Below are 27,289 nucleotides of genomic sequence, written 5' to 3' on the forward strand. Positions count from 1 at the left end.
TGCATCTGAGCCTCTCACGACTTTACGAAATATGTCACACATCTCAAGAGGTCACGTATTACGTATAAGTTAGCGAGCGATAGCAAACCCACAAGCCAGAGAAAATGAGTCAAAAAACAAACGTCTTTGGAGAGCTTCTCTGTGAAGCGGGTTTTCTGCAGTGATGAAAACTAAGTTACGGAGACTGGACGTAACAAACACACTTCGGGTGTCGTTGTCTCCCATCACCCCCCGAGATGGCACCGGCTTGTTGCAGATAAACAAGCTCAGGGCTCCCACTAATTCGGCATCATGGTGAGTTGTATTTTTATGCACTTTATGCCGGTCGTATCATTTTATTACGTCATATTTATTACGTCATATTTATTACGTCATATTTATCGCCCACACTGTGAAGGCCGGTCCGTGAAAATATTGTCTGACACGAAACCGGTCCGTGGCTCAAAAAAGGTTGGGGAACGCTGCTGTACAGAGCAGGTGGAGGTTATAGTAGATGATGAACTACAATCTGTTTTCTGCACATAAAAACGAAGCCTAGCTCCCAGGGACAGAGGGGGTGACAGAGGGGGTGAAAGTATTACAATGAATCTAGAATGATTTAAATAAGGCAGCAGAAAGAAATATTAAAGCACAAAATGAGCATTGCATTGGAATCCTCTTTCTCGCTATCTGCTGAATGTTAATTCAACATTTACTCTGGTTTTGTCTGCCAACTCCTGAGAGTCTTTTTCCAGGCTTGTTATTCAACTATCTTCAACAGCCACTTGGCGCTTGGCCATTTTGTGCTGTCCAGGTAGTGTATAATTCACACTGCATGACCACTGATCTTTTATAAATTGTAAACACATTGTGTTTTCCCGCAAGCCTTAAAAACTGCAGTTATTAAACCTCTCTTAAAAAAAGCTAGTTTAGACCCCGAAATAATGAAAGATTATAGGCCAATATCAAACCTCCCATTTTTATGGAAAATAATGGAAAATGTGTTTTTTCACATCCATTCCAGCTTTCGTCAACGCCAGAAGACTGAAACTGCTGTTAAGGTTTTCAACGACATCCACTTAAACACAGACAGTGGCAGAACTTCAGTCTTAGTATTACTAGATCTCAGTGCCGCATTCGACACGGTCGACCATGACATACTACTAGACAGACTAAAAGTCTGGGTAGGACTCTCTGGTGCAGCACTTAACTGGTTTGACTCCTACTTGAAGGCCCGACAATACTTTGCTAATTACACATCAGGGCTGACTAGGGTGACATGTGGTGTTCCCCAAGGTTCAATACTGGGGCCACTTCTGTTCAACATCTACATGCTTCCACTGGCTCAGATTATGAAAAACAACAAAGTGTGTTATCATAATGATGGATGCAGACGACACACAAATCTATATCACCAGGGGACTGTAATCCCATACAAGAGCTGGCTAAACAACGGTATGTGCCAGAATTTTCTTCAATTAAATAAAGATAAAACGGAAGTAATTGTTTTTGGTACCAAGGATGAACGATCAAAAGTCAGCGCTCAGCTTCAATCACTGATGTTAAAAACCACAAACCATGACAGAAATCTAGGTGTAGTTATGGATTCAGACCTCAACCTGAACAGCCATATCAAGACAATTACAAAATCAGCATACTATCACCTGAAGAATATATCAAGGATTAGAGGACTTATGTCTCAACAGGATTTGGAGAAACTTGTCCATGCATTTATCTTTAGTAGACTTGACTACTGTAACGGTGTGTTCACAGGTCTCTGTAAAAAGTAAATCAGAAAGCTGCAGCTGATTCAGAACAGCTCAAGTCCTCACTAAGACCAGGAAAGTGGATCACATCACTCCAGTTCTGAGGTCTTTGCACTGGCTTCCTGTCCAACAAATAATTTACTTTAACATCCTCCTGCTAGTTTATAAAGCACTGAATGGTTTAGGGCCTACATACATTTGTGATCTGCTGCAACCTTATGAACCACCCCGACCCTCGTCTGGGACTGGTCTACTTTCTGTTCCAAGAGTCAGAACTAAACCTGGAGAAGGTTTACTGCTCCACATATCTGGAACAAAGTCCCATAAAGCTGCAGGTCTGCTGAGACCCTCAACTCCTTTAAATCCAGAATGAAGACTTTTCTGTTTGCTGTTGCCTTTAATTGAACAAGATTCAAGGATATCAATCAATTTCTGCATCTCACTACTGCATTTTATTTCTTTAACTGCATTGCAACTTTTATTCTATTTCTTGCTTTTTTACTTGTTAATGTAAAATTAAATCTTGTTGACTTTTGCATTATGTTTTGATGCTTTTAATGGTTTTATGTGAAGCACTTTGAATGGCCTTGTTGTTGAAATGTGCTAAACTTGCCTTGCCTATAATCAGCTTGTATGAGCTTGAGGGCTGGGAGTCGCTGCCCACAGCTTCATGATAATTGTTTTGGTTTGTTTTCGAGATAGTCATGATTAATGTTACACACACTTTGGAGGCTATCACATCACCGTAGTAGTCCTAACGCAGAAAGTAGCTCATTTTAAAGTTGTAAGTCAGCAAGTGTTGCTCCCATACACAACCACTATTTTAATATTGTCTCCAAATAAGTAGTTTCTCCCTGCTTCATATCGCTGCGCTTATCTTATAGGTTAAATTGACCTGGATCGCCTCATATCCTGCCACCTGCATCTCCAGCTGCACCTGGTTGGCTGATTAATCTGCTTATAACCAGCTAATGATATTAATAGCTGTCAGAGTGCAATGACAACAGTCTAAGGCGTTGAGCCTTTTTCAGTCATGCTAGCTGCATGGCTCAGGGTGTTCACATCGCTCCGTTGCTCGCTTCAACACTTTGGGGCTCGACTCAAAAATCAGCTAACGGAGGGATCACCGTGGTATTTGGTGCAGACATTCACGTTCCCCTCACGATGAATAGCAGTCAATGACTTTGCTGATCCTTTGGTTTTTCATGAGCACCATCTTCCGATAAAAATGTTGGTTTGTCCAGGACTTTGGGTTATAGCACAGAAAATACCTGCGCAGCTAAAAATATTCCCGTCAGCCTCAGCTGGAATTTTTGTTTGCCGCTAATAGACAACTGTTAGCATGCTAACAAGCTGAATTAAGATGATAAACGTTGTAAACGTCATAACTGCTAAACATCAACACTTTAGCATTGCCGTTAGGAGAATGTTGCCATGTTAGCATTAGCATTTACCTCAAAGCGTCTGATAACTGTACATCTAAAATATCAGTGCCGAGAACACTTTTGATATTTGAAACTGTAGATAGTAAGTCAAAAAATGTTGTCTATTAGTGACATTGCTTCTGCCATTATTAACTCTGTGGAGATACTGTAGGGCAGTTTCTACTGACACTTTCTAAATGCTTGTGTCACTTTGATAATGTCACATAGGAAACTTAATTTCTTACACAATTTAATTTGTAATCTTGTATGAAGACTGATTTGGCTGCTTCTTTGACTTCCCAGCAGCCAATGTATATTTGGGTGGAAAAGAAAAATGTCGTTAAAAAATAACAGACAGAGAAACGACAAAAAAAAGAGCCAGCATTAGGCACCAGCAAATTACACTTGACTAATAATGACACACGTAACAGACGAGATAAAACCACCCTGAGAGAAGAGGGATTAAAAAGCAGTAAAAGCAAGCTTAGGTCAGTCAATAACCTCCTGTCTGTTAAAGTCACAATATTTGTTTTCAGAATGAGACAAACAACTGTGCTTCCTCTGGGGAAATAAGAGTTTCTGGAGATGAGACCGACTTTGACACATCCAGCTAATAGAGTCTGAAGTGTTGTTGGTTTAATGTTGCGTCTATGTTGAGACCGATGAGCTAAGTGAGTCATTAGTAATAGATTCATTAGCTTGAGATCGAACTGGGGCACCTTGCCATTGTGGTGCTTCTTAATTATTCATAAGGGTGAGCTCAAAGGACTTCAACCTGGCTGTAGAGCTTTGTCTTGAGACTCTTTTGGTTCTAATGAATGCTGAAAAGATGGAGAAACAATGTAAAAGAACATATTGCTTGTCTAGCGGATAAAAAACAGCAACCATGTGGTCACAAGTTCACCTCTCTAACCTTCACTGTGGCCACATTAGAGAAATCTTATCATCACTATTAAGTGACTAACAAATCAGATACATCACTCACAAGGAAGTGATATGTTTAATCTGGAGTGAACTTGATTCCGAATGGTCAATTAAACATTAAGGGATCCCGGCAGAATGGCTGTCAGGTCCTATCACACTTTCTGATCCTGGCAAACAGAACACAATACATACTGTATTGGTTTAGACTGCAACACTGTTCGACTGCAATCATATTTATATCATATAGCAAAATAAACGGAATAATCTGCTGAAGGATGGACTCTGGACAAATGGTTGACAGCTGGCAGAATGCAACTTTTCTTCTGTATTAAGCCCCTGATTGCACGCTGCGTTTGTCTTTTCACATCCTGGGGACATGAGAGAAATTAAACCAAATGAATTCAAGTCCTGTTTCAATATGGCTGCAGCATGTGTGTCACGTACAACAGTGTGGTTACTCTGCTCCTGATGCAGCTCATCATCGATTCAAGGCATGCGAAGGCACATTTCACATTCAGGTCTGTCGTTCAGTTTTCCATAAAAAGGCCTCATGTGTAAATGGAACTTTGATAGACAACATTTAGGCCTGTATTTGTGAATTATTATTATTATTATTATTATTATTATTATTTTGGCATGGAGGCTGACTAGTAAATGTACAAAAGGTACAGTGAAAGTGGGGGTCATTCATTAATAGAACATATCACTGAGCCTGGACCAAGATAGTTAATCTAAAATGAAGACAATCAGGAGACAGTCAGTCAGTCTCTCTCTGGTTGACGGGCAGTTCACAGATTAAGAGACTTCGTCACTGTGAAATGACCTTGGCTCCTCCTTGACCACCACTGAGCTGAACACCTTCGCCCTTATCACACCACGCTGCAGTGCATTTATGTGGGGTCTGTGCACTCGTGAGACATCTTTTGATTTAATCTCAACTAACTGCATTGATTTTATATTGAGGACCTTTGCCACAGTGCATGTATTTTTTTTTTTCTCAATGCCTCCTCTCGATTTACCCTTTCTGTGTGTGAAATGTATAATCAAGCCTGAAAAATGTCAATCCCCCCAAGGCACCATATAGAGCTGCAGAGACCCATTTCCTTTTTTTGGAGGGGGGGGGGGGGGGGGATTTAACCTTGCTGTGCTGCTGAGGCAGCAGACCAAAACGCCGGGAAGCCTCCCCGCCATGACCGAACGCGTAAAATATAGAGCTGAGTGAAGGGTCGGGTTTTTTAGGAAGGACAGATGACGAGGTAAGAGGTAACACTAGGATAAAGCAGGTGGGAATAGGGGAGGGCTAGAGTGTCACGACTGCATACATGGGCTGGGAGGAGCAGTCGACAGGGAGGCTCAGTGTTTGCACAGGAAAAAGGGGGATAAGGCAGAGGGTGGATGAAGGAAGAGGTGACGTCACCGGTTACGTATGTGCGCGAGTACCCTTCACTTCATTTCCCCAGCCTTGGACTGGGAACACATCGTATCCTCTTACCCTAAAACGTTCTGTATTCATCCAAAGTAATTCCCTCCTTTCGTTCCCTGCCCCAAATGCAGACAGACACACATACAAGCATGCCCACACACAGGCGGACACTTGTCTGTCTGCAGCTGGCTGTGGTCTGCGCGGTCTGGGAGCTAGAGTACTTCAGATCACCCTGGATTACTGTGGGATTTTCCCAACAGCCTCTCAAATCTCTGGCTTTCAAAGTTTAGGCGATTTGACTTTTTGGAGCTGTAATTAACATTTAGATTCCTCTTATACTCAGCCAGCCATGACGTAGCCATTGTTTTACTCCGGGCGATCAAATTGCTCATAGCATGGCGGACATGTATACACAACATTTCAGACATGATGAGGTAGAAAAGTCGAACCGCATATGGTTTATGTATCCTAAAAACAGAAAAGACACACTCTTGAAATAAAGTGTTGCCAAGTTATCAGTACTTATTGATGTGAAGTCACCGCTTGGTGCTTACATATTGAAGTGTCATTCATAACAAGCCTAACGGCACAGATGATGACATAAAAATAAATAAAAGGGAGAAATGTTATGAGATTTAAAATATAAGTGTGTCCAGCCAGGTGTCCCTAAAGAAGGGACTGCACTGTGAGGTCAAATCCCTGCATGTGACAGGTGCCTCAGAGAGAAACCACAGATGGTGAAAGTAATAATGCAGACTGACAGAAAGTTCCCAGAGGTTTGTTCTTTTATTAATATTGTTTAAAGTAGAATACTCTTTGAGTAATAGACACAATAAAGCTAAGCTTGGTCTTATAATGGTGAGAAGAGAAAAGCTTCTTTTTTTTAATTACGTCTCTGTAATTTCTTCCAGAGATTTCCATTGAGGTGGAAAAACACTGATTTCATCTTGATTCTCTGGGCAGAAACACAAAAGGGTGATGGTGCGTGCACAAACTATTACTGATGCATTAGCGCGTTGAAGACAGATCTGTCTTGAAATAGGTACATGTATTTCGGCATTTTTTTTGAAGGGGAAAAAAGACTTTCAAATATTTGAATGGTGGAATATCTTGTAATTTCTTTAATGTGTAAATCAAATGAGAGTTTTCTTCACTTTTAAAATTGGCTTGAAAACGACAGTTCAACAAATCAACATTGCTGAGCTCACAAGGGAATAACCTATGGTCAGTGTGAGGAGGTCCTCATCACATTATTTTTGGGAGTTTTAATTATGAGTGTCAGATAACAGCAGACCGATACATGGCAACCTTCTTAACTTAGAATGGAACAAAACCTGATTGCATTTCACCACTGGGCTTACTCTATTATTCAAGCACTGTGTCTGGGCCTGCATTACAACTACACACACACATACACACACACACACACACACACACACACACACACACGTGCATACCAGGAAATATTATGCTCAGCAAGGCTGGGGTGGTCCATGACTGTTCTGAAAGATGCCTCCCATCAAAGGATCAACGGACATCAGTAAATCCATTACTAAAAATACTTGCCAATCCTTTGGGATTACTACGCGTGGCTAGTGGACACTGCGTATGCCATAAATCTGGAACTAGGCAGTGAAAGGCTGTCAATGGGGCACCAACACCTGATTCACTGTCTAGGCATATGTGTCCTAACTGTGTCACTTTACGTGACACGCAACATATGTCAACTTTCTTGAAGAAGGTTAAAAAACACTTCACAATTTTGATTTTAGGGAGAAAATAGGTGCTTAAAGGCTTTAAGCATTATGTACTTTAAGTATTATCTACATTAACCGCTACTAGACATATGGTTGGAGTTGAGCAAGAGAGATGCATGAAGAATAGACTCCATTATAAAAGTAAATACTGTTATTTTAAATTCATTAGGCAATATTATGTGCAGTGTTTTGTCAGAGGACTCTTTCTAGTTGGGCTACATCTTCATGGTGAGATGAGGTCTAGGTTCCAGGGTATTGTCTCTGAAAGGATTTACTTGTGATAGCCAACACGTATTAGTCCTCTAAGGTAATAAGGATCAGGTGTTTGGCCACTCTATTGTGAACGCTGGGTTTCATCCAGGGTTGGCAGGCAACCCACTCTGGTATTAGGAACTAACTCCTATTATGACTCACTTCTATACTACATGGTATTAATAGGATACAGTACTTTACTCATTTTCTGACAAAAAATGTTGTCCAGGGTATTTTGTATAAAACATTCCCCAATGGATATCAATGAACCTGCCCCCTTCAAGACGATCCAATTGCACATATGGAAATTAAACTTGATTATCCAATTAGTTCAATTCAATTAATCCAGTTTATTCAGTTTTTTTTCCTGGAGCTGTTCCATCATCATGAACACATCATTATCGTGAGGAGCCCTGCCATTTTGTTCATTCATTCTTCACAGTTGAATAATGGAGTCCATATTCATACTGACTTTTCTTCGGTATAATATTGTATAATATAAAAATGTAATTAGGGAACACAGCAGTACCACGCACACCACACCATCAGTCCATGACAACCGCTGTGAATTCACCAGTGTTTACAGTCCAAGCAAATGGTATAACTACCAACTTGGCTACGGAGGGAATAATCTATTGTAAGACAGCAATCTATCGTATTGCTGTCTTTACTCCGACTCGGCTGAAACATGGCTAAATTAGGTTTGTGTGTGTGAAAGTCTATTAGACATCTCAAGCGTAGCCTAGACATCAATTAGACTGTTGTTGAACAACTGCATATAAGTGTAATATGCCCCAAATAATGGCTTCACTTTTACTCAAGTTGAACTGGGTCTGGTAACAAATGATAGCCACCAACTGGATTACAGTTGTACAACGTTGCATCAAAAAGACATCTAATGGCCGTCTGTAAGTAGACATGACTTCTAGGCTAAAATTTAGATATATTTCGGTCTGTCAGTGAAAGTTTAGTCGATGTCTAACCAATCACTAACGAGACATCAAATAGACAACTATGTCTAATAGACACCAACAATAATGGCTGTCGGAAACACATGTTACTCAATTTAAACAGTGACCTATCTACACACAGACGTCAGCCATATTGCTTGATGGGCCGATACTTTGCAACTTCAGCCACTGACAATGTGGCAATACCTCATTAGCTTTGAGCAACACAAACACTCTTATGCAAGTGTTGATAAGCAGTAAATGACCATTTATTCATGATATGACCTTAAAGGTTAAGTGCAGCTGTCGCCTCGTGGCTGCATAATCTGGAGAGGTTAAACATGAGCTCAGCTGTATGGATCTAATTATGATATGGCAATGCCAATTGTCACATTAACCCCACTGACATGTAACTTTTGTACCATATGTTTCGTTCTAACTTTACACGTTTGATGAAATATTGCAAAGTGTTTTTATATCGTTATGTATAGCACTAATTGACATATCTGTTTGCAGTTTAAGTGGATTCTTGTTGAAGGGTTCATAAATGGGTACAATTGTTCACTGGTGAGGAAAAGCCACAATGGGACGTTATATTTTTTTTTACACTCCATTAATTAGGTTGCTTGTTTTGATATTTTTTTTGTGTTTTTTTTTTAATCATAATCATTGTTGACTAAGCTTGGTAATGCTCTAATTTTTTTTTTGTACCAGTCAGTTTGCTGATTAAGTCAACCTTGGCCTCAGCTGGTTCCCATCCAATGCCTCAGCCTCATCCCTGAGGTCCATGATACCCTGATAGTCTCCGCTGGAGACGGACCAAAGCTTGCAATCCTATTACAACACTACCCTCTTCCCAGCCCCAATCACGGTTTAATTAAAGCAGTCAGTCATGGGACAGGAGTCCAAAGAGGACAAGTGAATTAGTAGTCATGTCTGGCCCAGGAGGTGGAAGATTTGTATTTCTAATTTGTGTCAGTTATTGAGCTCGGTCTCTCGGATGTTTCACTGACACTGGAGGTTGATTTACAACTTTTACCTCCAAAATGTGCTCTGTGATGAATATCATAACACTTCTTAAACATCGGACACAACAGATTATGTAGTCCAGTATACTTATTATGGAATAAAAAGTTAACGCAAGTTCACCCAACACCCATTTATTTTTGGTAAACAATGTTGCATCAAAATATCGTGAAAATAAACTATTCATCACTGAACATTGAATGACTTGCAGAAAATGCAAAGGGAGAATGCTGTATTGTAACACAATGCTGCCATCCTGGCTGATGCTATTTGTGGCATAAGCAGTGGCTGGCAGAGCAATGTAATGTTTCATGTCCAGATGAGGTATTGACTGTAAGCAGAGATGACTGCATGCGATCTTAGAGACACAATGCAATTTCAGCACGGCCAATGAGACCATCACAAGGACTCAGGAACACATTTGATCACGCAGGAAGCGGAATATGTGGCTCATCATCGGAATATGTGGCTCATCACGTGTTTAACTTTAGAGCATTACACCTTGCACTTCAGTGACCGAACCTAAAATAAAGGTGTACCCTCCATGAATCTGTCTGACCCCTTCCGGTAAATGTATTGTTGTTGTATTTATTCCCTGACATGAGAATGGGACATCTGGGACATGCACTTTGTTTAATATCAGTATTACTTTAAGCCATAAATCTTATGCAACATATTTTCGCTAGTACCCCTCCCCGCCCCATTAACTGTGTAACTGAAGTTACACAAGCATTGTGTAGGGGACATTGTTGGCCTGCCAACTAATCCAACACAAACTCTGCTGAGAGGGAGGAAAAAAACACGGAAAAAAAAGGTCACAGGAGTCTGTTTCAATTACAATAACATTTGTATCATTACATAATAATCCACAGCCAAACATGTCAAATATCTGAGCTAATGTCCTCTGTGGTGATCGTCGCTATGAACAGACTGAACATGGGATCCGCGTGTTAATGCCGGCCTATCTGAATGCTGCTCTCTGACAGCTCGAGTGGTTCTATTATCGTTTGTCATAAGGATTTGATAAAAGCAGGTTTTAAATATGTAAAAGCATAAAAAAAACGTGGAGATTGCATGAAATAGAAAGTAGAGTACAAGTAACTTAAATTGTAAATACTCGTGCATTTCTCCCATGCCATCAAATTACTTGTGTTAACAAAAACAAAAAAACAACATTTTTCAAGGATATAAAGTTGAATGACTACTAATGAAACATTGTCGCACAGTTTGACAGCATACATACTTTACTTTGTTTATGTTAACAAATCATCCAAAGTGCTTACAAAATATGATGCTTTGTCAAATATAAAACTACCCGATACATACAAGTAGAGCTGAAATGATAGTTGATTTATCAATTAGACATCTGATTGATAAATAAATACATTGGAAATCATTTAACTGACTTTTCATTCAAAATGCCATAAAATGTAATTTATTTTTAATAAAATGTAAGTTTGGACTGTTTGGTTGGATATAATGGAGCATATAATGAAAGTGTCAAATTGGGCTCTGGGTAGGTATTTGTGTTGAGGAATTCTCTTTTGAAGTTTAACAAACCAAAGAACCAGAATGAACTGAGAAAATAAATCAGGAAATGAGTTCAAACTGAGCTCTAACTCATTAAACTACAACAGTAAAAGCTGTTTACCTTAATACATTAATGATAATAATATAATGATGATATTGACAGTCAATTGGGTCATTTGCTCATGCAGTGAGTACTTTACTTTTAAATACATGAGTGTTTACTTTTTACTCACTTGGAATGGTGAATGTTGACAGTGTGGTTTTAGCACTTCTACTTTTATCACCTCAATTCCTTCTGGCTGGTGCCCCTACAGGTGACTGCTTACACAACAACCAGCCCTGTCATTCATTTGTATGAGCTGATATGTTGCTTTACCAAAGTTGCATGACCTTTTATGAGACGTAGATGAGTAGTTTGTCATCCATAACTGTGTGCAGAGATTAACCGCTTTAATTGAAATGCAGATATTATCAACTTGCATGCATAATGAAGCTTACTTAGGTTTGCATCTATACAAGTGCATATATATATATATACATATATATTTGCCTACTATATAGACGGTGCAATGTCTATATACATTCAGTGTATCCACACTCCTAAATGTTGGATCATATCCTCAACACCTTTGCAAGGTGTGATTTCCACAAGATGTTCAACTAGTTTTCTCATATCACCAGAGGCTCAAACTATGACCACAATCTGTTTCACCGTGTTGTCTTCCATTATCACTCCTCAGTAGGAAGCCACATGGAGCATGGAGGCACGCGCATGCCCTGACAACAAAAAATACAATAACGTCTTCATTAACTTCATATGCACACGCTCTGCTCACATGACACCGGCTTTTTTTCCCCCCCCCTATCCCAGCCCATGTCTGATTTCCTACGGTGACCGGGGAGGGAAGAGGGTATCATGAGCCACATTATGTAAATAAGGTGCAGGGGCATGTGCCAGTTAAACCGCAGTGCCGTGCGAAGTGAGACAGAAAGCAGAAGGCTTTGGACGGCAGAAGCCGGGGCCGTCGGTAGATGGCGGTAACCCAAGAAACCTGATCCACAGGGTTGTCGGGGACTCTGTCTCAGTTTGCAGCACTCCCACCGAAGAAGGCAGAGGAGCTGAACACTTTGAAGGACATAATTAAAAGAAAAGGACCAACAAAAAAAAAGGAGAAAACAAAACAACAACCCGGAGAGCTTCGCAAGCCGGGGGGTCGTCTCGAGTTGTGCAGCGCAGCCCTCCCGAGAGCCGGAGACGGAACGCTTTGCCACCAAGAAGAAGAAGGACAAAAAAAAAAGGGACAACTAAAAAAAAAAAATTAAAAAAAAAAACACACACACCACACCATGGAAGACAAATCGAATTCCTTCTCCAGCAACAAGGAGGAAAAGGCTGACGGGAATAATGTTTTTCAGAGGCAAGACTCGATACAGAAAAACAACACGGGGAGCCAGAACACGAAGGAGCACGCCAACTCGGTGGGCTTCAAGGGGGAGCGTGAAGAGGCCATGGTCGGGTTTGACGATCTGGACGGGGAAGCAAGGCAACATGGTTTTATGCAGAGACAATTTGGGGCCATGATGCAGCCCGGAGTGAATAAGTTCTCCTTGCGTATGTTCGGCAGTCAGAAAGCCGTGGAGAAAGAGCAGGAGAGGGTTCAAACGGCCGGATACTGGATCATTCATCCATATAGCGATTTTAGGTAAGGGCTGGAAAAGACACCTGCTCACCCCCACCCCTCTCTCTCTCTCTCTTTTTTTATCCACCCCTCCCGTCGCCCGAGGGGTCCGCAAGCTATACACTTCCACTCATAACGCTCTGTCATCGGCACGCGCACCGCCTGCCCCGCAGCACATATACGCTAATCTAAGTCTGTATTTAGGCAACCGCGCTTCCGCCGGCTTCACTGACTAAATGTGCCCAGTGAGTGTGTGTGTGTGTGTGTGTGTGTGTGCGTGTCTGTGTGTGTGTGTGTGTTTCATTGCGGCATTTTTATTATAATACAGAGGGACGCGTTTCGGCTACAAAAGGTGTGTATCGGTGAGATGTCCTTGGGAAAAAGGACGGCGGTGAAAGTCAATTTCAAAACGCAGACAGGCAGACACAGGACACGCGCACCTTTTTTTTTTGTTGTCCTTCTGATTGTATCACGATGACTGCACGGTGGCAGGTCCCCACGTCGTTGCGACGTGTTCCCCCCGGTGTGCTGTATAGGTGCGACAGTACCTGGACACAACGTGACAATGCCATTGCACCATCACGGGTTTGTAAACATTGTAGGCGGCGGCGGTGCAAGACGGCGGCGGCCTGTGTGCACAACAACATCAACAAAAAAAAGGAGAAAAGAAGAGAAAATAAAATAAATGCACAGGATGCGGTAAAATCGTGCCGCGGAACGATTTTAGGAGAAAATGGCCGTGATTTTGAATCAATCAGTCTTGCAAACATTTGACAGCACTAATGAATGAGTGGCGTGTCCGAGGGGGGGGGGGCAAATGTGATGGAATTTGTTTGTTTCGAAGAAGCTGATCATAGCACACTTCCTTCCTCGTTATTCCCTATAAATGCCACAGTGACTGATGATTATTAATATTTGGCACGTCCTTGTTTCACCTGAACAAACAAGATATCCTATTGTCCTAAACAGTGAGGCTGCAAGTGGAAAAACTCCATTTAAGAAAAAAAAAACCCACAAAAAACTGCCCGGTGATAGATGCATCCCCACCTGATCACACCTTTGTGACAAGTAGAGTGCAAATTAGTTGAGACACCAAACTGCTTCTAATTTGTGTGACGCGTCCGTGACACGGGTGCGTTCATGATGGTAAACAAATGAGATCGGGTAGAGTTAGGACTGGTTCTCAACGAGCTGCGTGTTTACAGTTCACCACCGTAACCAATTAAGCATGTCACCTGGCCCCAGTCTCCGCACCGGTGTCCCTTGGCACAGCTTGACGGGTGACAATCATTCCCCGTTATTCCACTGGAGCTGTGTGACGTGCGGGGGCAGGACACGCGGATCCCTCCGCTGTAACGCGGAGCTGTCCGTGGTCCTGAACCCGGAGCAGGCCTGAGTATGCAGCACGATGCTCCGCTCTGCAGCTTTTATGCTGCTGCTCCTTCGGAGTCTGCAAGCTGAATTCTAACCCAAAGGAACTGAAAGCTGCAATTATTATTGTACTCTTATTATAACTGTGCAGCTTTTTCCTTTTTATTCTATTGGTATACAATACAATGAGATTGAAATGCATGACGATAGCTGCACGCAGCATAAGATCACACATAAAGAATAATGCCAACTAGGATATCCTGACCTCACCCATACAAAGACACGGCCATATGCACATGACCATGCTCACACAGATGTACAATGATGGTGGGCAAGACTTAGTAGCACAACACAACAGTCAATGAGCTTAGCAATCTCTGAAACCAATTATGTAAGGAGATCGACCCCCCCCCCCCCCCACACCCCATTTCCTCCACAAGATGGCCAAAGGGTTAGACTTGAACAACACAGTGATATTCATACCCCCTTTTCACAGTTGGTAATTGCTTAGTTGTTTTGTCCTGTATTTATGATCTACTTTATCTTTCTGAAAGAGATGGAAAATGTATAGGGAAAAAGCTCCATAATGGGAAATCATTAATTTTGTCACTGTAGAAGGCATACAGAGCATGTTCCTAATACGAGACATATTCAGCCATCAATGGATGTTTGCTAGTTAACCTCTGCTCAAGGAGATTGGCCCTTTTTCTTTCACTAACTCAGGCTGCTGAAGGGTCCCTAAGGTTCCCGTCCTCATGACATTTTCCAAAGGGCGTCTTTCCATTGGAAGTTCTCGCCCTCTATAGCGAGTTTAACGACACAATCTCTTTATGCCATGTGAGATTGCCTCTTAGCTTGTTCTGTGAAGTTATATATCCCAGCGCTTCAAGCTACCTATCATGCTGGTGCATAAATTATGGGGTTGCAAGGCTACACTTTGTTTGGCAGGTCCCCCTTGTACTGTAGTTTAAATGGTAATCTAGTTCTCCACTGCGGGGCTCAACTTAACCTCTTAATTAAGACAAGCTGCGACAGCTTGTTTTGTTTTCACATTAAGAGTGTGTGCGTGTGTGTGTGTGTGTGTGTGCGTGTGTGTGTGTGTGTCATCATGGCAAAATAATGTCCCTGTAGCAGGAACTACCACAGAGGTTTACAGTACTTTTCCATTTGTTTATTTGTCAGATTATGTCACCCTGATAGCCACACACTGAGGCTGGAGATGATCTTTAGTTTAAATTATAGTTCAAGGTTTTTTTTGTTTTTAATTCAATTATATTTTTTTGTACGACCAAAAAGCAAACCCTGCATGGTCTTTTAATGAAACTCTTACGTAAGTAGAGACCATGAATGACTCCACCATTCACACAGGCTGTACACCGCTTCTTTGAGGGAGTGTTTGAAACTCAATATCCAAGATATTCTTTGTACACAGTGGCTGCTTAAAGATTAATGGCAGGTTAGTAATATTCATTATTGATAGATTTTCAGAGAGGCCTCATGCAAATCGGGTTATGCTAAGGAGAGATCTTTGTCGTATAGTTTAAAAGGCTCTCAGTTTTCTTTCAGAGTCTGTTCTAAAGATGGTGCCTGTTTGGCCAGTGTTTTAGCCAAAGTAACTGATGATCAGAGTTAAAAGGCACATTGCTGTTGGTGCTGAACATCATTTATCTGTACAGTTAAACTAGTTATGCTACCTAGAATGTATCATGAAGATTTCCTCTCCAGGTCATTTAAAATGACATGTTTTTCCTCCATTTGAGCATCCAGTGTAGCCGATGGAAACAAACATATCGGCCTCCACGAGACGGATCTATAGAGAATGATGTTTGGTCAACGATCTGTACTCATATGCTACATTTTAATAACCTCATTGCCAGTCATATATGACTTTGACCTCCATCTATTTGATCTGACGTCCAAATCCCCTTTTTAACATTGCATACATCTATTGAGTTATTTCCCCTCTTTTTATTTGGGTTCTACAGCTCCAAGCTCTTGTTTTAGGGAGGTCCATTAGGCAGCGGTGCAGGGTTCATCTGGACGTTAATGCTTTATGGCTGCGAGAGCTCCGGGTGGATGTGGATGTGAAGCAGGTGCACCAGAGGAGCTACCAAACCTGAAGCAGGAGTTTGACTGGTGAATTTAGTGCTCTGCTGGAGTAGGAGTTGCATTTACAGATGGATGCACATGCTCTCAGCTACTGGTTTAACAGGGGCTGCGTGCATTCAGAGTTGGAGCATTGAAGCAAGAGCTTAATACAGTGATGTAGCAAGAGCTGGATGCAGTCTCCGAGCTGCTGTTTGGAGCTGACTGCCTTGGCACACTTTGTGACGGGCTCTTTAAAATGAAAGGGAGGCAACTCACTTCGTATTCAAACGTCTGAAATGTTCAGTTTTTCAGGAGACTTTGTAAACAACTTCTCTCTTCTTGCATGATGTTCTGCCGTTTCGTGTTTAATAGTTTCTTATTTAAGAAATGAAACCCAATATTTTATTCATTAGATAAGTGGGTGTCTTGGAGGTCATGTGCAGTATAAATGCCACCTACACAAGTCACAAGAGAAACCGGAAGATGTGGGCACTCAGTGGGTTTTTGATTATAATATGTGTGGAAAGAAATCACACATTTCCATTATTTAAAAAATAGCAATTTAACAGATGCTAATATTGAATTGTTGAGTGCTATGGGGGTATTTCAGATGTGTCCTTTTTGAATACTGATTGCATTATGTTAACATTTAATTTGTTGCTATTTAAAAAAAAATGTTAATATGAAAAGAAAAAACAGTTTTGATCAAAGTAGTTCATTTTCACTCGTGAATTTTGACTCTTATTTTTCTCTTTGTTTGCTTTTTTAATCACAGACTAATTAAAATATCTTAAGTAATTTATGTTTTCTACAATGACCTCTAAAATATCTTTATAATTACGATTTCATCTTTGGTTTTGATGTTATTCCCCTCAGTGTTTATTGTTTACTATGAAGCCTTTGAGAAGATAAATCATAGCGGATGTTGTCACTGCAGCCTCTTATTATGTTTAGTATGAATAAAAGGTCATGCCACAGATACATATACTGCACTGTATGCACATGACCATGGCACACACTACTGAAGGGGTAGTAATAGACTGAAAGGTTAACAATAGTGTGTGTGTGTGTGTGTGTGGTAAATAGTATGAATTAGTGTGTGTGGTGTTAGCTAAGGGTAACACACATATCATGCCCATTGTCATTGTTGCATAAGTATGTTTCTACCAATAAAACAACAATAAATTAATCGCATCATGAATCCAAAGTGCATCATGTTTCGTACTTTGATGTCCCTCTCAAGGTGTTAAATCAAGGCTCTCCATATATGAAGAGTCCACTCCACAGGCCCCAGTTAAACGCCTGCTGGTGTAAAAATAGCTTTAGTGAACACCTAGATGACCGCTGTTTAGTTGAAGTAAAGACAATTATCAGACACATGATCTTTGGATATTTTAAGGCCAAGGCCCAGTCTTAATTCATTCAAACAGATCCATTACTGGGTTCCCAGCCAGCCAGACAGGCAGCCTGCCAACCAGCCAGCCAGTCCATTTCCATCTTCAACAGCAGCAATGGATAGGCAGCAAGGCAGAGCAGAGGCAGGCAGGGGGATGGCGTCAGTGGAGAGTTTTTAGCACGAGAGATAGGATTCCTGAAAGCATCTATTTTCATTCACGGCTGCTCGGCCTTTATCGAGGCCCAGGACACTCCGGTGAAAAGAGCAGGGTGCTGATGAATCACTTCTGGCTCTGTTCGTCACAAGACAGAGGGCAGGGACATTAACACAGCCGGGGGGGGGATGAGAGGGTCTTCTTCTAACGGGGCCCTGATTACATACAGCAAGTGTCGGCAGCACATTCCTTGATGCCCTCATCGTTAACTCCATGCCCTGACAAAATATAAGAGAAGATATTACATGAACGATTTGGGTAACGAATCATGTAAGACCCTCCGCTCGTCTACAGCTCTGTCTTTTCAGTGGGAAGTATTTATTGTTAGTTTTTCAGACATAGTGGCAACATGTTACATGATAAATGCTTAATGTGGAACTTCCATAGCAGGTAATAAGTCAGAGTATAGTAATCACCATAATATTGTTCAGCCACTCTAGCTGCATGGCTCTAGGAGTGGTGGTTGGTCGGTTGGTCCATCACTTGGTCCAGACCAGGCGCCAACCTCCGGTTCTAAAAAGGGAAGTCAATGCGTAAGCATTCTTTCTAATGGCCATCAGGGGGCGACTCCTCTGGTTACAAAAAGAAGTCAGATTGCATAGAAATCTATGAGAAAATAACCCTAGTTGTTTATCCCCTCAGTTTGTGGACCCGATTGCTATTTTCAAGTCTTTTTCAATACAGCATCATGTTCATTCTTTATTTTTATTTAGAGTAATATAGACGATAAAGCAGGGTACGTTCTGGGTACTGTCTGTGTTATCGTCTCAGAGCTTTTACCTTTCAGTGTGTTTTCAGTTCCATCCATGTGTTTTCAGTTCATGAAAGTTAATTTGAACATCTGGTTGCTTAAAAATGTCTTAGCAATTTATTTATTTATTCAATTTATGGATAGATTGCTGTGAAATGTTTTTACAGATATGCATTATTTCCAGAGGGTGAATCCTGTTGACTTCAGTAGTCCCCAGGCAGGTGTCAACATGAGGTTGACATTTGGGTTTGTGAATACAAGTGTCTGAATACATTTGAAATGGATTTTTATGAAATATAACACATGCATTCATATTCCCCTCAGGAGGAATTGAATTGCATTAACTTATATTTGGTCCAATATTTTGGTTTATGATCAATCTACCTGCTAAACATCAGCATGATGGACTTGTTATTGTGAATGTGCAGCTTAGAAAACAAAAAGAGCCGTAGATTAGTATAGTTATTATACTTTAAGGCTTTCTTGACTCGCTCTTGTTCTTAAAGCCTTAATGGACACATTGGACAGATTTATGCTGTCAGACAGAGTGAAAATATGAACCCGAACATCTACGTGAATACACTGTCTGCATTAACTGTCTATAACATGTTGCATTACTGATTCACGTGTGTCGCTTTGCAGGTTCTACTGGGACTTGATAATGCTCATCATGATGATGGGGAATCTAATCATCATTCCTGTGGGAATAACCTTCTTCTCAGAGCAGACCACCACCACCTGGCTGGTCTTCAATGTGGCCTCGGACACCATCTTCCTGGTGGACCTGGTCATGAACTTCAGAACGGGGATCGTCAACGAGGAAAGCTCAGAGATCATCCTCGACCCCAAGGTCATCAAGATGAATTACCTGAAGAGCTGGTTCGTAGTGGACTTCCTCTCATCCATTCCAGTGGATTATATATTTTTAATAGTGGAGAAAGGCTTTGACTCGGAGGTATATAAAACAGCTCGTGCCCTGCGAATCGTCCGTTTCACCAAGATCCTCAGTCTCCTGCGTCTGTTGAGACTGTCCCGACTCATCAGATACATACATCAGTGGGAGGAGGTGCGTATCTGGATGTTTGTCTGTGTGCATCTGTCATTGTGGTTGTTTGTCTTTCTGTGCTGCACGGCGGTTCTCTGGCAGGGTTCTGTACCCAGCGGCACGGCAACAACCTTGAAAGGTCAACGCACAGATTTAATTGTGCACGTTCAACACTAATAGGTGCTGCCAGTCACCACTGGTCAGAAGGCTCGTGCATGGGAAACATGGGATCAGACAAGTAATTGCCTCCATTCTTTAAGAAAATAAATGTCTCGGTGCAGAATATAACAGAGGCAGCTATTTTAGAGTACAACAATCTAAAGGTAAGGTATACTGTATTAGAGGGTCAATTAACTTCTCTATGTTTTGTTGCTGTGGTTTCACTACATGACCCAGGTGGGTTTTGTGTGAACAATCCCAAGGTTAGACCCCACTGGACATAACAGAGAGTGACACATTATTACCCTCCATCGAGTCATTGCACTCCCTGACTCAGACTGCTTGAGCTCTTCTCCTTCTCCTGGTAATCATTCCATTACACACTGTAAGATTGTGCTGCTCCATATCGTGACTGAGCCGACGGCCCAGCCGATGGATATACATTTTAGACATCGTGACCCAAAAGCGCCGACGTCACGTTTGATTTGAAACGTAGCGTAGATGTGAAGTAAGGGACTGCCGATAACGGCATCATTTTTTTTTTTTTTTTTTTTTAAATGAGCCAGCCGCTCAGTCTCACCTCGTCCTCAACGTCCTTGCCCCGCAGCGCCCCGCCCCTCCCTTATTGTCCGACTTCCTTGTTGTTGTCGCTGCCGTTTTTCCATGCTGTTTGTTACACTGGTTCAAGCAAATTGTGTTGTTGTCAGGGCTCAACCTGAGCTCGCCTTCACAGTGCCCACACACACACACACACACACACACACACACACAGACACACACACATACTGTATACTTCAATGACATATCAGTAACAATGGCAGTGAGGAAATCTATTATTTACTCGATGCATTTGGCAAACATAGGCTTTCACAAGCACACTATCGGCTGTAGCCATGTAAATAGTACAGCCCATCCCCCGTCCCCATGCTATGGATCAGTGCACATTTATGGAGCAGGAAAAGATCATCCTTGTGATTGTGTACCAATGAGGGAGGAGACTTTTACAGTGTTTATGGTAGCTTGTATTTTTCTGTCGCTGTACGTTTTAAACTCGCATTACCCTCACTGCTTATCTATGGGGCACTTGAAACACACTATTCATTATTCATGCTTCAGCAAAGCATTATTCCAGCAACAAATGTGGATTTACTCTGAAATACACGCACAATCACAAAACCACATTCTGAAAGTGAGCACCATATGGATTGCAGTTGCTGGGTGTTATCTTGGCATGCGCACACCACGTGGGAAGTTGATTATGAATTTTTACCGATAGGGGCAGTGCCGTATATGATACCGGCGTTTAGTTTTTGCGGAGCCGTATGCAGTGGGAGGACGAGATGGTACGGACCAGGTCAGAAACGCATATAGACGGTGCCGCAAGGTTAATGAAAATCTGCAGTGAGCAAGCAGTGCAGTATATAGGGATGTGTCATAAAGCCTGGATACAACAGCAGAGCTCACAGCTCCGCACTCTCACTTGGTTGTCTCTCATGCTCACTCAGTCAGTCCTCTTTTGTCTCGAATCTTCTTTCTGCTTATCAAACTCTGGCCCCCCCCCCCCCGTTTCTCTGGTTCTCCCCTCATCACTCTCACCCTCGCACGCCTTTCCTCGCTCTTTCACTGACTCTCCCCCCCCCGTCCAACCTTTTTGTGTCGTGTGCCTAGAAATACAGTATGTAGATGAAACGCAGTTATTTTGGCGTAACCGCAGTAAATAGACACACTGATTAATAATACAACAGTGAATCAGACACATCCACAGCAGACTTGAGGGGAGAGAAAAAAGCCACTCGGTGGAAATATTCCAAGCTGTCGTAACATCTTAGGTTTAGGGTGCCGGATTAGCGCTTTAATGGAGGGGCGAATGCAGTCTCCTGCCGTCTTAATGGGTTTCAAGCAGTGAACCATCATTATATCAGCCTTCAGATGGACTCAGTTAGTTATTCAGACTGTGAGTTTCGACAATAAATCATCTTCCAGCCTGTACGTCCGTCATTCCTTCATCTGTCGTGTGCTCTCTGCCCCCTCCACACACACACTTTTCACTTTGTCACCATCTCTTCTCTCCATCTGCGAAGTAAAGAGGGACGTTATTTCATCAGTGAGGCTGGCCCGTCAGAACTGGGCTAAGTCAGATTTGTTGTTTCGCCAACTCTATCCCTCGGTCTCATTCTGTGGTGTCTTCTTCTTCCTTATACAGGCCTCATGCTCCTTTCAGCTTCTTCTTTTCTTCTTCCTCACAGGAGCAGATTATTGGCTGCGATAGATACCGGAGATGTACTTGTTATAAAATATTCCAAAGAGTTTCTCTTAATGTGCTGTTTCATGTCTCACTTTACTCTGTAAATACTTCCCCTTGTTAAAAGTGCTGGTGTCAAAACAGGAACCTCTTACGGACCGCAGTGCTGGGAAGTGGCTTGCTGGGTATTATGGTCCAAGTGGCAACAGTATTAGTACCCACAAAGGAACGCGTCTTATTTAAGCAACTCACTCCGATTGTCACTCATTAGAGAGGAGTAGTGGAGGACTCCATCTGGCCGCGCCGATTAGTCAGAAGAATAATGATGGCAAAAAAAGGGTCTATATGTGACGCAGTAGTTTGAATAAGCATTAGTCGTATAACAGATGGAAATTTGATATTCTTTTGTTATACAAGCTCTGACCTCAGCCTACTTGTTGCTACTAGATTGAACAAACACGCAGAGAGAAACATGCATACAATTATAAATAGCACCGTCGTTTATTCATTTTGTTATTGCAATGCACGGTGCTCGGGGAAATTGCAGCACACAGCGAGAAGGTCACGCAGAGCAGTAAATACGGTTCGTAACTCAAACACCAAACGGAGGCGGGTCCACGCTCGACACATCGGCTGATTTTTCCCCTCGTTCTTGTGATCACTTGAACGACACATTTTAAGTGATTCTTAGTGGCGTCGGCATGTTTTCACTGTATAATAAGTGGAGCTTGACTCAATGACACGCAAAGACCGTCACGCTACACGGAAAGTGTTTTAGGCACTTTAAATATGCCCCATAAAGAGAAATAAGATTACGGGTGACATCATCTGCCGAGGGAAATGCTTTCTCAGGGGCATGTCTATTTTGCCTCTTTGATTTTGAGCATTTTGGTCATTTGAACTACTAATTCAAACATTTCTTTTACAACAGTGTTTTTGTGTAAAATAGTCATTTTCTTAAGATGTGCACAATCTAATTGGTCAAATGTAATTACAACTTGACTTAACGTTTTAGCATCTTTCAGCTCATCGTTTTGTTTTTACAGCCACAACTAAAGCTATACAGAGATATTGCCTTCTGGAGTTGGTGTAGCCCAAAACGGAGATAAAAGAGGAGTGACGACTGGACTCAACGCAACTTCAAATAACACGCTCACGTTGCTCCGCGCACGCTGACTCTGCATGTACCCCCTCGTTTTAGGTTCCTGCAAATCACCTATAGTGGCAGACGGCATAATTATATTTAATTGCTGTGTATTTAATAATTCAATGAGCTAATCAGTTATCAGTGGCATTTTCTGCCCTCTCATCTGTAATTTCACAGGAATTGTAGATCTTTCAAGGACATTTCTGCCCCCTTGCTCCTGTTCATCTCTAACCCTGCTTCCCTAATGTCTTCTTTTTAATTCTTTCATGTTCTCTCAGAAACAGAGGTAATCATCTCAATGACCTTAGAGTTGTTGTCCGACCTCAGCTGTTACGTTTGGATATGTGCTAATATTGGATATATTTAAGTACCACCCCGTCCAGTGTTGATTTGGTTTCATTGTGTTTAATAAAAACGTGCCAAAGCCGACTATGGGAATAGCGAATCCCCTCAGCTCCCATTGCCACATCTGGCTCATCACAGCCACCAGGCCTCCCTCCAGATTCCAGCTCCAGGAATAGGGCTCAGGTTGGGCCTGTGGCAGCATACCAGCCCCCCACGGGGGATTGTACCCTTTCCTGAGGCCCCAGGCGGAATATGTTTGTTTACTCTACGATGGTTTAAAACTCAACAGTAATTGTATTACTTGCCTTTTGTCTCATTGTAAATATTAACACATTCGTAAACACATATTAACACATTTGTTAATGTAGTGTTATCTAGTACTATGCCCATACTCAGTAAAAGGTATACTGACCATAAATAAGTATTAAGCATCATCAACAAACCTGTAGATGCTTAAAAAGAGGAACATCTTGTGTCCAGGCTAAAGCTTTTGAGATGTTTGTGGTAATACTTTGGACAAAGAAAACTGTTACTGTACTATGGTCTGTAAAAGGGGCAATATATTCCAATTAAGTCTGAACATTCTCAGTTTAAGTAGCGATTTTCAACTGACAAAAATACTACTTTACTTTACCATTTGTTGTATTCGATCAAGTCTTTGTCTGCAGATGCCTCATCACTAATTGCTTCATAAGACTTCTGTTGGGACCTAATTATCGTCTCGCTCTCTCTGAGATGCTGCATTGGAGTGATGCCAAAGATTGTCACGCCGGTATAACATTTTACAAGATAATTTAGCTAACATCAGTCTAAGCTTGTATAATCCCTACTAGGCTCTTTGCATAAATAATGTATATTTTGTAATATATTACAATATGTTCTTTAATCGATTATAATAGTTGTTAAATCTCGATGTATTCTCTTATGAAGGATATTTGTGCAATTGACATTTAACGGTGGAACTGTTCTGCTTTGTGGCAGCTGTGTTGTTGTTTGTTTGTGTGTGTTATACCAACCCCACTGTATTACACACTGTAACCTTACTTTTACCATAACTATGACATACTGACTCATAATACAGTGAATAGCATACGGGAGATGCATGTTAACACATTTCACCTCCATGTTCTGCGTCGCTTTCTTCTTTATATGAACAGGTATGGCGGTGTATCATGATACATGTTGTCTGGTCAGGTTGCAGAGTCAACTGTATTTTGATACTGGTGTAGCACACTGTCACACATGGTGAGTTACACAATGACTGCCACCCCCTGCAGTCAGCGTAAACGTACCAGAGTAACAGGAAGTAAGGCAACGTCACCGGATTCCCCTCCAGACGTATTTACGATTATTCCTACCCCACAAAATGTACAGTTCCTGAATGGTGCACGTTTTCTATTTTGCGTGTCCCTTTTTTTTTTCCTGCTTCCGAAAAGCATGTTCGTGGCGATGACACTGTGTCATCATCTCACGCCATCATGTCATCACCAGAGACCAGAAAGGGTTTGTGTGACATGAATATGCCCCGAAGCATCATTTTTCAATCGGAAGCGAGGCGCACGGATCTTGACGTGGGGGAGAGGCTTCCCCTGAATCGGCGTCGTTTGTTTATTTCATAATCTCTGGCATTCATTTAATTTGTTTGTCTTTTTTTTGGGTTTTTTTTATATGAGAAAATCAACTGATTGTGCGTGAGGCACATTGCAACCGCCTGTAGCAAAGAGCTAGCCCCATATGTGCAGCTCCACTTTGTCCACACCATAATAATAAAGGGGCTGTCGTGCAAAAGCACTGAATCACTCCTCACCATCAGGTCGTTCTGCTAATTCCCCACTAATGCCTGGAAAAGAAAACTAGTTCATGTATCTTTTAAGCAGTTTGATTTTGAATTATTAATTAAGAGATGGGTATTATCTGCAAGTAATCCATTTAATTATGGCGAATGAAGGGATAACTTGTCCAAAGCAAAGGCGCGCGGTTGATTCTCAGCTCAGGTGGTAAATTGATCTGAAAGGAGGGGAAATGTGTCAAAGGAGCTGGGTATCTATTTCCCGGTGTAACAGCAGAGGAGACTTAAACTACATTACGCCGGCTAAATCTGGTCTCCTCTGAAATAACCCACACTATTGTGTGACGGTCCGACAGCTCGTCCATCTTCACACACGGCGTGTCAACAGACTGACAGCGGAGGTGTGGATGTTTTTCTCCACCTTTTCACAGCGTCTTGTGTTTTTCCTTTTTTTGTTATTTAACCACCGTGCTCAATTAAAGCCGAGACAAAGATAGTTTCTCTTTACCTGTTGCAAACCGGTAAACATTCACTTTGTGTATCGATTGGTTCTTTGGCAAATAGCCATGCGATGCCTTTTAAAGTTGCAACCGGCAGTTCAAAAGTCAAAGATTTAGCAGTTATTTTAAATAGAAAACAAAAATAAGCACAGGCATCTAAGGAGATCATGACTAAGCCACCGTGAACTGTAATTTCACCTCAGAAACCGATAGTGTGTGATGTGAAAGAAGATTAGGAGGCTTTGGTTTATAGACTCCTGTGGATTTGATTCACCTGTCTCTGAATAGGATACGCCAAGTCCTGGGTGCCTTCAGGCCCCCGCCCTACTCCCATGCAGGGACACAGGTGCATACACACACACACACACACACACACACACACACACACACACACACACACACACACACACAGACACAGACAGAAGGTGTGCTGGATCTTGATGTGCTGAACCATGAGTCAGGTTGAAAGGGAGTGCAGGAAAGACGGATGGAGAGCGACAGAAAGAGAAGAAACAAACGGAGGAGGGCAGTGTGTGTGTTACATTTGATCTGTGTGTGTGTGTGTGTGTGTGTGTGTGTACAGCAGCAACGGTGATTCCTGTACTACGTTACCTTGATTGATTTTCTACTGTGTTCAGCCTCTTATTCCTCTGTAATTACAGCTTGTTATCGAAAATGAGCACAAAGGTTTTTTTGAAAATATGACCCGGCCGTGTTTTTCTGTCCGATTGCGTGCAGTCGGCCTTGGTTCTGTTTCAGCTGCACCCTCAGGCGACTCATCGCAGGCGACATCATCGCAGGGGATGCGGCGCTACCCGACCCAAAGTTTACGTGAACCTGTAGCCGACATTGATAGGAGGATAACTAACAGGAGCCTGGCCTCATTACCATGTTCTCTCAAATGGCATTTAGTCGTAGGACACGTACAGTCGTGAGGATGAGACCGGCTGCAGGACTCTTCTGTGTTGGAGCAGAGCTGTTGGCCGACGACTGTGATGTGATTTGATGTGAAGTAATCTGATTTTAATCGGGTGTGATGTGATGTGCGAGGCTGGAGATTGTTGTGGGACTCTGTCATGTCTATATGTGTGTGTGTGTGTGTGTGTGTGTGTGTGTGTGTGTGTGTGTGTGTGTGTGTGTGTGTGTGTGTGTGTGTACATCTCAATATTTCATACCCTCTAGCCTAGAGGTGACATATAGCAGCTTGGTAGCACAACCGATCGTTTCCCCTCTACTGAAATTACTGCAAATATCAATCAGCCAAGACAATGTGGGTGGTTTCATTGCAGCAAAGACACACGCACACAAAAAACGGGAATAATGAGCCAAAATGTGTATTTAAACTCTTACACTTAATGCACACATGCACAGACTATCTTTTTAGTGCAGTTTAAAAAAAAAAAGAAGAAATCCTGCACTTCCTTACAGTAACTCTGTTGGGAAAGTTGGACAAACCCCCAGAACATGTCGCAACTTCGAAGCAGGTGTTGGTTAGCCCAGATTCTGTGTTGCTGCTCACCGAGGCTGCACAG

General features: G+C 42.0%; 1 protein-coding gene across 1 annotated transcript in view; it reads left to right on the plus strand.

Moving 5' to 3' along the window:
- The first annotated feature begins 12,378 nt into the window (after positions 1-12,378).
- The window catches only part of LOC117740574 (potassium/sodium hyperpolarization-activated cyclic nucleotide-gated channel 1), a 59,888-nt gene continuing 44,977 nt past the window's right edge, over positions 12,379-27,289 (plus strand). Inside the window, exons 1-2 of the mRNA XM_034547059.1 lie at positions 12,379-12,734; positions 19,173-19,596. Of these exons, the coding sequence (XP_034402950.1) occupies positions 12,379-12,734; positions 19,173-19,596 (780 nt within the window). The remainder of the gene's footprint in view (positions 12,735-19,172; positions 19,597-27,289) is intronic.

Source organism: Cyclopterus lumpus, chromosome 12 (genome assembly GCF_009769545.1).
Source record: "Cyclopterus lumpus isolate fCycLum1 chromosome 12, fCycLum1.pri, whole genome shotgun sequence".
NCBI classification, from domain to species: domain Eukaryota; kingdom Metazoa; phylum Chordata; class Actinopteri; order Perciformes; family Cyclopteridae; genus Cyclopterus; species Cyclopterus lumpus.